Raw genomic sequence first — 14,716 nt, 5'->3', positions numbered from 1 at the left:
GTGGCTTGTGGTTAAATAATAAAACAGAAATATAAGTACAGCAGCATGATATAAAAAAATACATGATCAAATTGTTAAGTGAGATCTGAAAGATAAAGTGACTACAACATAAATGTATAGAAGGATTTGGGCCTGAAATCATTAGAGAAACTGCACCTTTAACCTGATGTCTTTATAGCCTATAGGCATTTTAATGTCAATTAAGATCAATCATCTGTAATGTGTCAAACCCCATAATATATGGATACTGCCTTAGATTTGATTGTAAATTTCACTTTCTGTTATTTTATTTAAATATACCTTATGTAACTGTACTTACAAAAAAAAAGAGTGCACACACAGTTTAAAATATAAAGTTTTATTTACAGTTTCATAACATTCGTAATAATCGCAGTAAAAACATGAATGATAAATAATTTAAAATCTCATCTCAGACAATATCAAACTTATTTTATAAGTTAAAACATTTACTAAGTAATGTCAAGTTTAACGGTAGCAAAATGGAGTAAACTAGTATAATGTGTAATGATTGAATAAAAAAAGTGTCTTATGAGTCCCTGGACCATTCCATTCCTGAGGCATTTTAATCCACCTCCTCGATAGTGGGCCCCTGAGCACCGGCCCCTGATGCTTCACGTGCCTGAGCTCCACAGCCTCCAGCGGGCATCCCTCCCTGATACAGTTTAGTGATGATCGGGTTGCAGACCTTCTCCAGCTCCTTCAGGTGATGTTCGTACTCCTCTTTATCAGCCAGCTGGTTGTTTTCTAGCCAGCTGATGGCCTCGTTACATTTCTCAATAACTTTCTTCTTGTCGTCCTCACCGATCTTTCCTTTCAGGTTCTCATCTTCCACGCTGTTCTTCATGTTGAAGGCGTAAGACTCCAGAGAGTTTTTGGCAGCGATCTTCTCTCTTTGCAGATCATCTTCAGCTTTGTACTTGTCTGCGTCCTGCACCATCCTCTCAATGTCCTCTTTACTCAGTCTGCCCTTGTCGTTGGTGATGGTGATCTTGTTCTCTTTTCCAGTGCTTTTATCCACCGCGGACACATTTAGGATTCCGTTGGCGTCGATGTCAAAGGTCACTTCGATCTGCGGGACTCCACGTGGAGCAGGTGGGATTCCTGTCAGCTCAAATTTACCCAGCAGGTTGTTGTCCTTGGTCATGGCCCTCTCTCCCTCAAAGACTTGGATCAGGACGCCGGGCTGGTTGTCTGAGTAGGTGGTGAAGGTCTGGGTCTGTTTGGTGGGGATGGTGGTGTTGCGTTTGATGAGGGCCGTCATGACTCCTCCTGCTGTCTCGATGCCCAGGGACAGTGGAGCCACGTCCAGCAGCAGCAGGTCCTGGACGTTTCCAGATGTGTCTCCCGTCAGGATGGCGGCTTGAACCGCAGCACCGTAAGCCACTGCCTCGTCTGGGTTGATGCTCTTGTTCAAGTCTCTGCCGTTGAAGAAATCCTGCAGAAGCTTCTGGATCTTTGGGATTCTTGTTGATCCTCCAACCAACACAATGTCATTGATCTGAGACTTGTCCATCTTGGCGTCTCTCAGGGCTTTTTCCACAGGTTCAAGTGTTCCTCTGAAGAGGTCTGAGCACATCTCTTCAAAGCGCGCTCTGGTGATGGACGTGTAGAAGTCGATGCCCTCGTACAGCGAGTCGATCTCGATGCTGGCCTGAGAGCTGGAAGAGAGAGTCCTCTTGGCTCGCTCACATGCTGTCCGCAGCCTCCTCAGGGCCCTCTTGTTCTGACTGATGTCCTTCTTGTGCTTCCTCTTGAATTCTTCAACAAAGTGATTCACCATGCGATTGTCAAAGTCCTCTCCACCCAGATGTGTGTCTCCAGCCGTGGCCTTCACCTCAAAGATGCCATCTTCAATGGTCAGGATGGACACGTCAAAGGTGCCTCCTCCCAGGTCGAAGATCAGGACGTTGCGCTCTGAAGATTTGCCTTTGTCAAGGCCGTAGGCAATGGCTGCAGCCGTGGGCTCGTTGATGATTCTCAGGACATTCAGTCCAGCGATTACTCCAGCGTCTTTAGTCGCTTGCCTCTGGGAGTCGTTGAAATAGGCAGGAACTGTGATGACTGCATTTGTCACCTTCTGCCCCAGATAAGCCTCAGCAATCTCCTTCATCTTCACCAGGACCATGGAGGAGATCTCTTCAGGGTAGAATGTCTTGTTTTCTCCTTTGTACTCAACCTGCACCTTAGGCTTTCCTCCATCGCTGACAACTTGGAAGGACCAGTGCTTCATGTCGGACTGAACAACTGGGTCGTCAAACTTTCTGCCGATCAGCCTCTTGGCGTCAAACACGGTGTTGTTGGGGTTCATGGCCACCTGGTTTTTAGCTGCGTCTCCGATGAGCCTCTCGGTGTCTGTGAAGGCAACGTAGCTGGGTGTTGTTCTGTTTCCCTGGTCATTGGCGATGATCTCCACTTTTCCATGCTGAAACACCCCCACACAGGAGTAAGTGGTGCCCAGGTCAATCCCAATAGCAACTCCTTTTGCAGATGACATGCTTGCTTAGAAGGAACTGTAGTAAAACACAAAAATGAACAGTCAGAATCAGAAATATTAAAAAAATTATTGTGCAATGAAAATTTTATTGACACCCTCTGTCTGTTTCTAGTCTGTTTTTATATTACGCTTCCCACAATAACAGTAAAAAAGGTTTTTTTTCCAGTACATAATGTATAGTGCTTCGATAAAGACAACAACATAATCTTTTTATTGCTTTTTTTCTTTCTGCAAAAAATTACTAATAAGGAGTACAATATTCTACTTTATTTTAGAGAGACTATAGACTCAGTACATATAGCTTATAATATAGCTTATAAAATCATATTCTATGCAATATTACACAATATACTTATTCCCCACTGTAAAAAAAAAAAAAAAGACTTACCGTAGAGTAGGTTATTAACAAGTGATGAAAAAGTCTGGTCAGACTGTTTGTTGCTCTCTTTACAGACCGCTCCTGTTCAGCTCAGTTTCGTTAGTGGCTGCTGTGCGCTCTTTAAATACACCAGAGAGCGCGCTCGTTCAAACTCTACACACTTCTGGAAGCGTCCAGTGAATCGGACCAATCAGAACACAGCAAGCGGCCGCGCGACTGCGTTACGTGGACTTTATGGACGTTTCCAGAATTTTGCAGCGAAAGTAGGATAAATACGAACTTTAAAACACGTGTTTTCTCCAGCGTATTTGAATGCACTCTTGCAAAACTCACGGTAAAATATGTTATATTATGTTAAAATATGTGCCTGTGTAACTGTATTTTTGTCCGATTCGTATATTGCGTTAGAAGGCGTTACTTGCAGTTTGAAACATTAATTTTAAAATCTAGTTAAAATGTAAGTTAAGTGATATGAGCTTTGTTTAAAAGTTTTATGTAAACTACGGTTTTGGTTTGTGATGTTGTTAATCACTTTATGACTGTCCATTGATTATTAGTTTATATATCTAGAATAACAGTTATACATTCCAGTTAATTAAATAAAACATGACTATATTTATTTCTGTTTGGGGTGTATCTTAGTCTTCCCAAGGCAACGCTTTTGCTTTATTCATAAACGTAAAAAAGTCATAATACATCAAACTCTCGGGAGTTAGAAAGGCCTATTAATGATAATATAAACGATAATGTGTATTTGCATAAGATTTTCATTAACATTACATATGTATTAATATGAAAAGAATAGTAAAAGGCGTGCTTAAACAATACTGAGGCATATATTTTAGGTATATTTTAGGTTTGCTGTATACCGGATTTCAAGAAAATCTGAATGCTTACAGGCCAAGATTGACATTGGCATAAAAGGTAGGTTTCACTAATGAAGACGTAAGTTCTTCACGTTTATGTTGTAGTTCCTGGTATAAGCAGCAGGGGTCAGCATGTCCTGACTGTAAAACAGGATCTTGTGCCTTCTGGAAGGACCCTGGCTTGAGTACAAAAAAAGAGACTATAACAATTATATTTTGTTTTACACATGAATACCGTGTCTGAACAACTCTCCAACACTAATTCAGCGACTTCTTCATATTCAGTCCTTCAAATATGTTTCATTACTAATATTGAAATGATACAGTTCTAGCCTGCAACACCGTCTGATGTGTAAAGTATCTCCAAGATTACAAGACAAGGACCAAAAGTGACACTGTCCACCGTGACCGTGTGACTACAAGTGTGTTCGTAAGCGTATGACTCACAAATGGACACATGTTCAAAACTGCAACATGCATAAAATTGACCTTTATTTTTTTAATAGCATTTAAATTTATTTGATGGTCAAGTCTTTTACTATGTTTTGGCATTTCTGAACTGGAAGAACAATTAAAAAAATAAAAACTCACCAAAAATGAGCGGGACAGTAAAGAGGATCAGTGTAAACATGAGATCTTTTTTTTTTTTACATCCAAGTATATCGCATGGCCCCCCCACATTTGTTCCTTGCTCAGCCCTTATCCATTCAAACCAGTCCTCTCTTTAGACATTGTAGGGAAACAAAACGCACCTTCTACATTTTATCTCTAAAAAATATATATATAAAAAAGCAATATTCCTACTCAGAGTTTGCATATTTAATAAATCAATCACTGTTTCAATACTGTTATATATTTTCTGATAATTACATTAATTCTATTCTTAGTATCTAAATACAGCTGAAATTACATTTAATATGCATTTTCAACAAGCAGATATTATTTAGAACATTTTGCAGATTATGTCATTACCAGATATTTAACAGAGAACACCCACCTATTAAGTGAGGGTTGTAGTTTTATCTTGATATTGAGGCTATTGATTCATTTCACAGCCATGAGTTCACTTAGTAGCTTTAAAAAAATTGTGCGTTTATAATTTGATGATAACGACACATTGGTGTTTTCTGTACCAGAATTGCTGAGCAGAGTGACAGAAATAGTCTTGAGAGAAATGCTGAATAATGAAATAGAGCCCTCTGTTGACAATAAAGCAGAATGACTGCAACAAAATCTCCACTGTTCCAGAATCATCTTTAGCTTTATAGCAAAACATTTTAATTCCCACCAGGCTTGCATACGAGTATAGCGTACTTGTCTATTGAAAAGAAAAATAAATAAAGAAAAAATACAAAATAAGAGAATTGAGGTAAAACACGCATCTCACCAAAATTTAGGCGATTGACACCCTACAGAAAAATAACAAATATTTGTTAATTGTTTGTTTAACACTACTATCTTCAATTTTGCCTTGATATTTGAATTGGAATAAGTTTATCGAGTGACACAAAACTAGCCGAGGAATGATAGCCTGTTCGTAGGCCTGTTTGCTTTTTAAAATATATTTCCGTAACGTCAGTGTGATAAATGGGCTGAAACAGCTAAGCGTTCAAGTTTAACAGCAACACTATTACAAACTCACGTTCACTATAATTTTGTGTGGCCCCAAGACAACAGAAACCTCCAGAAGCAGCTGGAATGGTCTAAGCAATGACGCGGCTGTGTGGGTGGAGCCGTTCTACTGTGCCGCGTTTTGATTGGTCGAATTCGCTGGCGCTTTCGAGAAACTTCAGCCGCTGAACCCCAGACGGTATAAAATACGGCTGATTCCAACAGTGCGGTTTATACTGCGGGAGAGATCGGAGACACTGCGGGAAGAGCGAAACATCGAAGTGAACTGTCCAAGCGACGAGCTACAGCTACACCTGACAAAATTCATACAAGGTAAGTTGAAAAATAATACTACCACGTTTTATTTCTAATGGAATTTCAATACTGACTTGAAACGCTTAGCCTACTGTACTTGTGTTTTTCGTATACGCATCTGTTTCACGGTTAACTATCAGTATACATGTGATAAAGAGTCCGTAATATATCACTAATTACAAATCCATTTAAGTGTGTTATTATTATTATTATTGTATTAATATAGTGCGAACATGCAAAAATGTATTTCCATAGAAACTTTTATCTTACATTTAATTACAAAAATAACTAATTTATTGATGATTTTTATTTTTTTTTTTACTTCACTGTGTTTTTTTTTTCTTTTGCTTGATTAATGCAGGTAAACAAAAAGAAATCAAACATGTCATCTGCAAAAGGAGTTGCTATTGGGATTGACCTGGGCACCACTTACTCCTGTGTGGGGGTGTTTCAGCATGGAAAAGTGGAGATCATCGCCAATGACCAGGGAAACAGAACAACACCCAGCTACGTTGCCTTCACAGACACCGAGAGGCTCATCGGAGACGCAGCTAAAAACCAGGTGGCCATGAACCCCAACAACACCGTGTTTGACGCCAAGAGGCTGATCGGCAGAAAGTTTGACGACCCAGTTGTTCAGTCCGACATGAAGCACTGGTCCTTCCAAGTTGTCAGCGATGGAGGAAAGCCTAAGGTGCAGGTTGAGTACAAAGGAGAAAACAAGACATTCTACCCTGAAGAGATCTCCTCCATGGTCCTGGTGAAGATGAAGGAGATTGCTGAGGCTTATCTGGGGCAGAAGGTGACAAATGCAGTCATCACAGTTCCTGCCTATTTCAACGACTCCCAGAGGCAAGCGACTAAAGACGCTGGAGTAATCGCTGGACTGAATGTCCTGAGAATCATCAACGAGCCCACGGCTGCAGCCATTGCCTACGGCCTTGACAAAGGCAAATCTTCAGAGCGCAACGTCCTGATCTTCGACCTGGGAGGAGGCACCTTTGACGTGTCCATCCTGACCATTGAAGATGGCATCTTTGAGGTGAAGGCCACGGCTGGAGACACACATCTGGGTGGAGAGGACTTTGACAATCGCATGGTGAATCACTTTGTTGAAGAATTCAAGAGGAAGCACAAGAAGGACATCAGTCAGAACAAGAGGGCCCTGAGGAGGCTGCGGACAGCATGTGAGCGAGCCAAGAGGACTCTCTCTTCCAGCTCTCAGGCCAGCATCGAGATCGACTCGCTGTACGAGGGCATCGACTTCTACACGTCCATCACCAGAGCGCGCTTTGAAGAGATGTGCTCAGACCTCTTCAGAGGAACACTTGAACCTGTGGAAAAAGCCCTGAGAGACGCCAAGATGGACAAGTCTCAGATCAATGACATTGTGTTGGTTGGAGGATCAACAAGAATCCCAAAGATCCAGAAGCTTCTGCAGGATTTCTTCAACGGCAGAGACTTGAACAAGAGCATCAACCCAGACGAGGCAGTGGCTTACGGTGCTGCGGTTCAAGCCGCCATCCTGACGGGAGACACATCTGGAAACGTCCAGGACCTGCTGCTGCTGGACGTGGCTCCACTGTCCCTGGGCATCGAGACAGCAGGAGGAGTCATGGCGACGGCCTCATCAAACGCAACACCACCATCCCCACCAAACAGACCCAGACCTTCACCACCTACTCAGACAACCAGCCCGGCGTCCTGATCCAAGTCTTTGAGGGAGAGAGGGCCATGACCAAGGACAACAACCTGCTGGGTAAATTTGAGCTGACAGGAATCCCACCTGCTCCACGTGGAGTCCCGCAGATCGAAGTGACCTTTGACATCGACGCCAACGGAATCCTAAATGTGTCCGCGGTGGATAAAAGCACTGGAAAAGAGAACAAGATCACCATCACCAACGACAAGGGCAGACTGAGTAAAGAGGACATTGAGAGGATGGTGCAGGACGCAGACAAGTACAAAGCTGAAGATGATCTGCAAAGAGAGAAGATCGCTGCCAAAAACTCTCTGGAGTCTTACGCCTTCAACATGAAGAACAGCGTGGAAGATGAGAACCTGAAAGGAAAGATCGGTGAGGACGACAAGAAGAAAGTTATTGAGAAATGTAACGAGGCCATCAGCTGGCTAGAAAACAACCAGCTGGCTGATAAAGAGGAGTACGAACATCACCTGAAGGAGCTGGAGAAGGTCTGCAACCCGATCATCACTAAACTGTATCAGGGAGGGATGCCTGCTGGAGGCTGTGGAGCTCAGGCACGTGAAGCATCAGGGGCCGGTGCTCAGGGGCCCACTATCGAGGAGGTGGATTAAAATGCCTCAGGAATGGAATGGTCCAGGGACTCATAAGACACTTTTTTATTCAATCATTACACATTATACTAGTTTACTCCATTTTGCTACCGTTAAACTTGACATTACTTAGTAAATGTTTTAACTTATAAAATAAGTTTGATATTGTCTGAGATGAGATTTTAAATTATTTATCATTCATGTTTTTACTGCGATTATTACGAATGTTATGAAACTGTAAATAAAACTTTATATTTTAAACTGTGTGTGCACTCTTTTTTTTTTTGTAAGTACAGTTACATAAGGTATATTTAAATAAAATAACAGAAAGTGAAATTTACAATCAAATCTAAGGCAGTATCCATATATTATGGGGTTTGACACATTACAGATGATTGATCTTAATTGACATTAAAATGCCTATAGGCTATAAAGACATCAGGTTAAAGGTGCAGTTTCTCTAATGATTTCAGGCCCAAATCCTTCTATACATTTATGCTGTAGTTCCTGATATAAGCAGCAGGGGTCAGCATGTCCTGACCACAAATCTCTGGACCTCATGTCTGCTGGAAGGCTTTTTTGTTGAACCCTGTCACAAGTAAATTATGACATAATCTTCCTTGATTTTAGAAAACCATACTTCATCCAAACACCCAGACTTCTTCATATAGAACACACAGTCTTTGTACGCTAAAGATGTTTAATTACTAACAGCGCAATTATGCAATAAATCTAGGAGAGCAACACCATCTGGAGTTACTAAAAGGATATTGAATGTCAAACTGTAGAACACATTCCAAAGACGCACAAAAGTACATGAGATGATCCTTACTTTACTGCTCATATCTTATTTCACTCTAACAAGAAGTTTGACGTTCAATACATCTCGAAGATTAAACAAGACATGGTCCGAAGGTGACACTGTCCACCATGGCCATGTGACAGCAAGCATGTATATAATAGTTATATGAGTTATAAATAGATACCATGTTGTAAGAAAATACTTAGGTGTAAAGTTACCTCTTTATTTAAATACTGTTACTGTAAAAAAAAAATAGAGACTAATGATAGTTAAATAGCATTTTAAAGAACATTCTGGGTTCAACACAAGATCAGTTATAAGCATTTGTCACATCATGCTGATTAAAAAGTCAATAGATGTTAGTATCTTGTAGTGACACAACTGAAACATTGAGTATTTTAACATTTACTGTAACCCTCAGCGTTTAGATAAAAGGAGAGATGTGGAAATCTTGTGGCGTTTTGATTGTGCCTAACTTTTACTGAAGCCAGAACATTCCTTTAATTGAACTGAAGCCATTAGTTTAGTCATCAGTAACACATTCGGCCGTCATTGTAACAGCTGCTGATGAGTTATAATGAGCACTGATTTAAGATGCTGATTAGGGCAATTATGTTGGCATCAGGCATGTGTGTCTCTGTGTGACTGGAGCCAATAAACCACATGTGCATGAATGTGAGTGTCAGGAAGAGTGTAAGGCCACCATGTGTGAAGTACAAAATATCAGGCCCTTTCCCTATTAAGTTTAAGCAGTGTCCCTGGTATGACAAGGACAGCTCTTTTGGACTGAAGCATGCCAATCAAAACATGTCCCACCACAGAAAATACAGCATGCAGAATGGAAGAACAATAAAAACCCTCAACAACACATGAGTGGGACAGTAAAGAGGATCTACAAACATATATAGCATGGACACATGACATGCTTTTAAAATCACCCTGGTATATCTTTACGATCCCCACACATATACAGCACATTTAGCTGTTTGTTTGTTCCATAGTAACACTAAATCTCACCCTAACTGTAAGGGAACAAATACTGTAACTCTATAAGTAGACAACTGCACCTTCTGATTTATTATTAGACGACAAATAGATGCCTGAATGTATTTCTATACTCACACCCATGCAGAAAGCACACTGTTTACCTATGTTTTACCTTTTACACATATTACAATTACATATAGAAGCTTATGTTCATAAACCAACTAAATATCTGTTTCAGGTTTAGTTCACTTCAGAGCTGGCCACAATATAAAATTTTATAATAACATAGTTATGTAATATACAAACAAAGTTCTGGCAATGAAACAGACGGCACAGTCAATCTGACCTAATAATATCATTACCACATGGCACGGCTGATTGGTTCTTTCCTATATTAATAGCCAATCAGCTCACTGCCTAACTTTCAAATATATGACTATTGTTTGTTGTTGCTGTGCTTCAGAAACCCTTCACCTTCCCCAGCTCCACCTGTATAGATCTGCTACGAGGTGATTCCTGTATGCTATATGGGGGTCATTTCATGTATGTTATCCGTGCAGCAGCAGTATTTCTTACACGCTCACAGCATGTTTGCTCACAGCATTGTATATTGGCAATCGAACCGTCCAATCGTAATTCTCCACAGCAGTGTAGCAGATCGTATTCTTCCAAGGCCAAACACATTAACACTGTCATATTACCATGCCGATATTGTCAAATATAATATCTAATAAGTTTACTGTAATTATTTAATTGGCATAAATAATAGTTATCTGTAAAATTATGAAACACTATTAAGACAAGACAATGTTTGTCTTATTATATTTTATATATATAGAATAATTTAATTATATATGATCATTTCAGCATTTTCCAAAATGTATTTCTATAAAAAAATCTGATATCACATATCTGATATGACGTATTATGTAATTAGCATCAATCAAACAGTATAATTCTTATTCTCAAGGATTAAAACTTAAATGTAAATAAATGCAAATGTCCTTTGAATAGAATAAGAAAGAACTATGGTTTTGTTTATTCTTGTGTGTTAACCAGGAACATACTCTGGGTTGAAATAACTTACACCAGGACATGTTTGTGGAACCAACATACCACGAGTAAGCAAGGTTTGGTAGAGTTCAGGGTTTAGCAAGTTAACCTTGCTTTCTAGAATACACCCCTGTATTATATCACTGAGCGACAAAGTTGTGAGAGTATGAATTCTCGATTTACAGCAATGTTACTGTAAACAAGCCAGCAAAACACTTTCATCTTACTGTCATGGTTCAGCATGTTCACATTCGGTTCTAGTGTATTCAAAAACGTGTATAAAGTTTTACCATTATTAGCCTATTTAGGTATAGATATATATAAAAATAGGCCTTTAACACTTTCTGATAGCTAAAACCAGACATGTGGATGTGTCAATAAACTCTTCACCGATTGTGTTGAATAAAAAACACATCATTCCTAATTTTGCGCTCAAGCTGCAATTTGTTGCGCAAGACTTTGTATGTAATGCACTTTATAATAATGAATTTCACTTTTGGTGTATATTTAAAAAAAATTTTTTAAATACAAATGCAAAAAACACACTAACAAAATACTGTATTCTTAAAGCATTTTCATGATTACAACATTTTAAATAAAATTGGTCACAAATTTATTTCAGTTTTAGAACTTTCTATAAATTAAACATAAAAAAGCAAATGACAATAAAACTAGACAGTGCTAAGAGATTTAACAGTTAAAAATCTAAAATACAATCGAAATAACAAATCTAGAATACGCACAAACGCAAAATTACTAAATTAACCGTTACCTACAGAAAATCAATCATTCAGAACTACAATAAGCTTTCATATATAAAATGAATGCCTATATAATAGCACATCTTGCAACAGGAGCATCACCAGACACAAGGTGCACGTGCTCAGTCTGCTGCTGATGTTGATGCTTATAGGATGATTATGATGATTAGCTGCTACTGTAGCACATTGGTGGACTCGTTCACATAGGTGAAAACATCAAGGGTTGCTATGCAACCATACTTGTGGTTGGGCCTTGTAAGGCCAGAGTCTGCAGCAGAGCAAGAGGTCGACACCCCTAAAGCCGAACTAAATATAACCTGAGGGGGGTAGAGAGACAGAGAGAGAGAGAGAGAGACAGAGAGAGAGAGAGAGAGAGAGAGAGAGAGAGAGAGAGAGAGAGAGAGAGAGAGAGAGAGAGAGAGAGAGAGAGAGAGAGAGAGAGAGAGAGAGAGAGAGAGAGAGAGAGAGTGTGAGAGAGAGAGAGATTATTGAGTAGAGGGTGTTAAGTTTTCTTTGGGATATCCTCTGCCCTCTCTTCTTTCAAGAATACCCAAGGACAACCCTGCTATTATTAATAGTGATAAGAAGCTGTTCCCATAGAAATGTTCCTTCACTGTAAAAGTTGATAACTGTTTTTTCACAGCTGTGACATCTGACTTGCTCAAAAACATTCTTTCATCTGACAGCTCCCAACCACCCACATAAATAATGTTTGTCCCTGCCTTTATGATAGTCAGAGCGTTTATTATTTCACATAGTGAGAAGTGTCAAAACACATTAAATCATCTGTGGTTTTAAATAATAATAAGGTCAACTGTAACCTTTCATGATAAACTTAAAAATCATAAAAATTTTAAAAATCACAGTTAACTTCTTTACGTCATTCTGTGGTAGGAAAAAAAACAAGCAAAAAAAAAAAAAAAAAAAAAAAAAGAATTGTAAACTTAGACGTAAACTAAAAATTCTAAGAAATAAATTCAGAAGAGTTATTTTTTTGGCCCTCAGAATTGCAAGCTAATATCTCACAAATCTGTGTTTAGAAAATGAAAAAAATGTTGTGAAATAAACCTTTTTTTCTTGGCTTCCTACAATAATATGCTATGATTGTTTTACCCAACTTAAATAATGGACAAAAATCTATTACATTTGCTGCTAAGATAAAATGGGAATACAATCTACAGTAAAGCACTATAGAAATGCAAAATATTATGCAACCTAACATAGAAATAATGAAATGATTTTAATTTACTTGACAAAACATTTTTTATGCTTTAGGGGCAGATCATTTTTCAAAGCATGCAATACCTCCCTTACTAATGTGATGGTACAAATCATTGTTAAATAACAATATGAAGTGCACTTCTAGGTGCATCGAGATGATCTTGAACGTATTCACGTGCCATCTGTGTGCGTGCATATATAAAGGCGTTAGTCATTAAAGACTGGATTACGGCACCATACTTTGGAGCCACAGATTCAAATAACCAAGAATAGGGACAGTGCTGGGAATTTAACACCATTCCTGTCCAACACCTGTCACACACTTGTTTGGCACACACACATGTACACAACATACTGTACACGTGTGTAAGATGTGCGAAATCACACCGGCAAAATATATTAAGACAGAAAAGCCACTGTAATGCGTTTGCAAATCATGTATTTGTCAGTGGCAGTTAAGAAGAATATCCCCAAGATTTTATTCCTCCTTATTTTCCTCTTCATTACTTTCTCTAATTCCTCGATTTCACATTTTACTCTGTCGCTTCTGTAACTTTTTTCATATTTGTTTCCCGAACTCCATTCTACACTCCTCTCATTCACCACTGTATATATTTAACCTTCAATTCATCCCAGCATCTTGGCTTTCCTGAGTCCCTCTTCTCTTTCCCTTGATCCGTCTTCCTGTCATCAGCAGCGTCTCTGTATGTTCCCTGAGCCAAGTACAGTCCTAAAAAGGAAGACGCATACACAATGACAGAGCCACAGAAGGATAAATATACTCATAAAATGATGGAATGTTATTTCTTAAATCTTCCGGCACTAACCTGTCAGTTCCATGTGTCCTGTCTCTCTCCAGCACAACCTCAGATATCCTGCCGCCCCGTCAATCACTTCACCAGCAGGAGATCATCACTCAATCAATTTCTCTCACAAATCTCTTACGAATCTCCTGTTTTACAAGTTCTTTGTGTTTTTGTACACTGTACACCGCTTAACTTTCACACCTAGCAGCTGCCTTTACTGATAACACCATTCCCGTCCAACATGGCATTAAATATATATGGTATTTATATGGTTTATATATCATTAGAAAGGTTTATCTTTTATATTTGATGTTCATTTTTCTGTATATGGGTAGTTGAAGTATCAATATGTCCTATTGTGTGACAGATTTTTGCAGATTTCCCATATAGGCTGTTTTACAAAATTAAAATTAATTTTATTCCTCTCCTGGCAAAGCTTAACAGCCATTTCAGCCAAGTCTTCAGTCCAGTCTTGACTGTAATATGCTGATTTGGAGCTCATGAAACAATTATTATTATTAATGTTAAAAAGAGTATTTTGAAGAATATTCTGGTTAATAATTTGAGGATTTTTTAAATAGAAAGAAACAGCATATATAAATCATTTTAAATGTGTTTACTGTCACTTTAATCAATTCAATGCATTTGCTAAACAAAATTATTCATTTCTTTTTTTTCTGTAAATTAAACAAAAATGTCATTTTTATTTTAAAATAATATATAATATAGCTATGATGAGTCAGGTTGCATTAATCAAATAATAACTATTATTTTGTTGTTTTGAATATAAGGAATTCAGTGTGAATGGTAAGAAATCATCTAGCGCATTTTTGCAGCAATGCGACCTGGTCTGCAACATGAGGACAGACATGCCAGCAGCACCAGGACACATTCTGTACCGCGACAGGGATGTCAGAATCATGACACACAAGCACACCTGATGGGGCCCAGGTCAGAGAGGGGGCGAGGGGTCAGGGGTGAAAAGTCACAGAGAGTCAATGGTGAAAACTATTTCAAGAAGCAAAGTGCTGTGAAAAGAAACAAAGAACCGGAGAGAAAGGCAAATTAAACAAAACACAGAATAAGTGTGTGAACTGTAACATTA

The 14,716-nt window shown here is 38.9% G+C and overlaps 1 protein-coding gene, 1 long non-coding RNA gene and 1 pseudogene across 2 annotated transcripts; 2 read left to right on the top strand and 1 right to left on the bottom strand.

Moving 5' to 3' along the window:
• Positions 1 to 342: 342 nt before the first annotated feature.
• LOC122341749 (heat shock 70 kDa protein) lies at positions 343 to 3,020 on the bottom strand. The gene is made up of 2 exons (XM_043235342.1): positions 2,904 to 3,020; positions 343 to 2,531 (listed from the first exon to the last, which is right to left on the bottom strand). Exon 2 carries the CDS (start codon positions 2,513 to 2,515, stop codon positions 584 to 586), a length of 1,932 nt encoding a protein of 643 aa, XP_043091277.1. The 5' UTR covers positions 2,516 to 2,531; positions 2,904 to 3,020; the 3' UTR covers positions 343 to 583.
• Positions 3,021 to 3,155: 135 nt separating this feature from the next.
• LOC122341753 lies at positions 3,156 to 5,708 on the top strand. The gene is made up of 2 exons (XR_006250487.1): positions 3,156 to 3,818; positions 5,431 to 5,708. It is a non-coding gene; the product is annotated as an uncharacterized LOC122341753 (long non-coding RNA).
• Positions 5,709 to 6,029: 321 nt separating this feature from the next.
• On the top strand, positions 6,030 to 8,242 carry LOC122341748 (annotated as a pseudogene).
• The last annotated feature ends 6,474 nt before the right edge of the window (positions 8,243 to 14,716 follow it).

Source organism: Puntigrus tetrazona, chromosome 3 (assembly GCF_018831695.1).
Source record: "Puntigrus tetrazona isolate hp1 chromosome 3, ASM1883169v1, whole genome shotgun sequence".
In the NCBI taxonomy this organism is placed as follows: domain Eukaryota; kingdom Metazoa; phylum Chordata; class Actinopteri; order Cypriniformes; family Cyprinidae; genus Puntigrus; species Puntigrus tetrazona.
Note: the sequence above shows the minus strand (reverse complement) of the source record. Positions and strands in the feature narration are given on the sequence as shown.

Bases quoted from the DNA above. Each gene is read 5' to 3' on its own strand.
- LOC122341749 (XM_043235342.1), bottom strand. From the start codon at position 2,515: ATGTCATCTGCAAAAGGAGTTGCTATTGGGATTGACCTGGGCACCACT.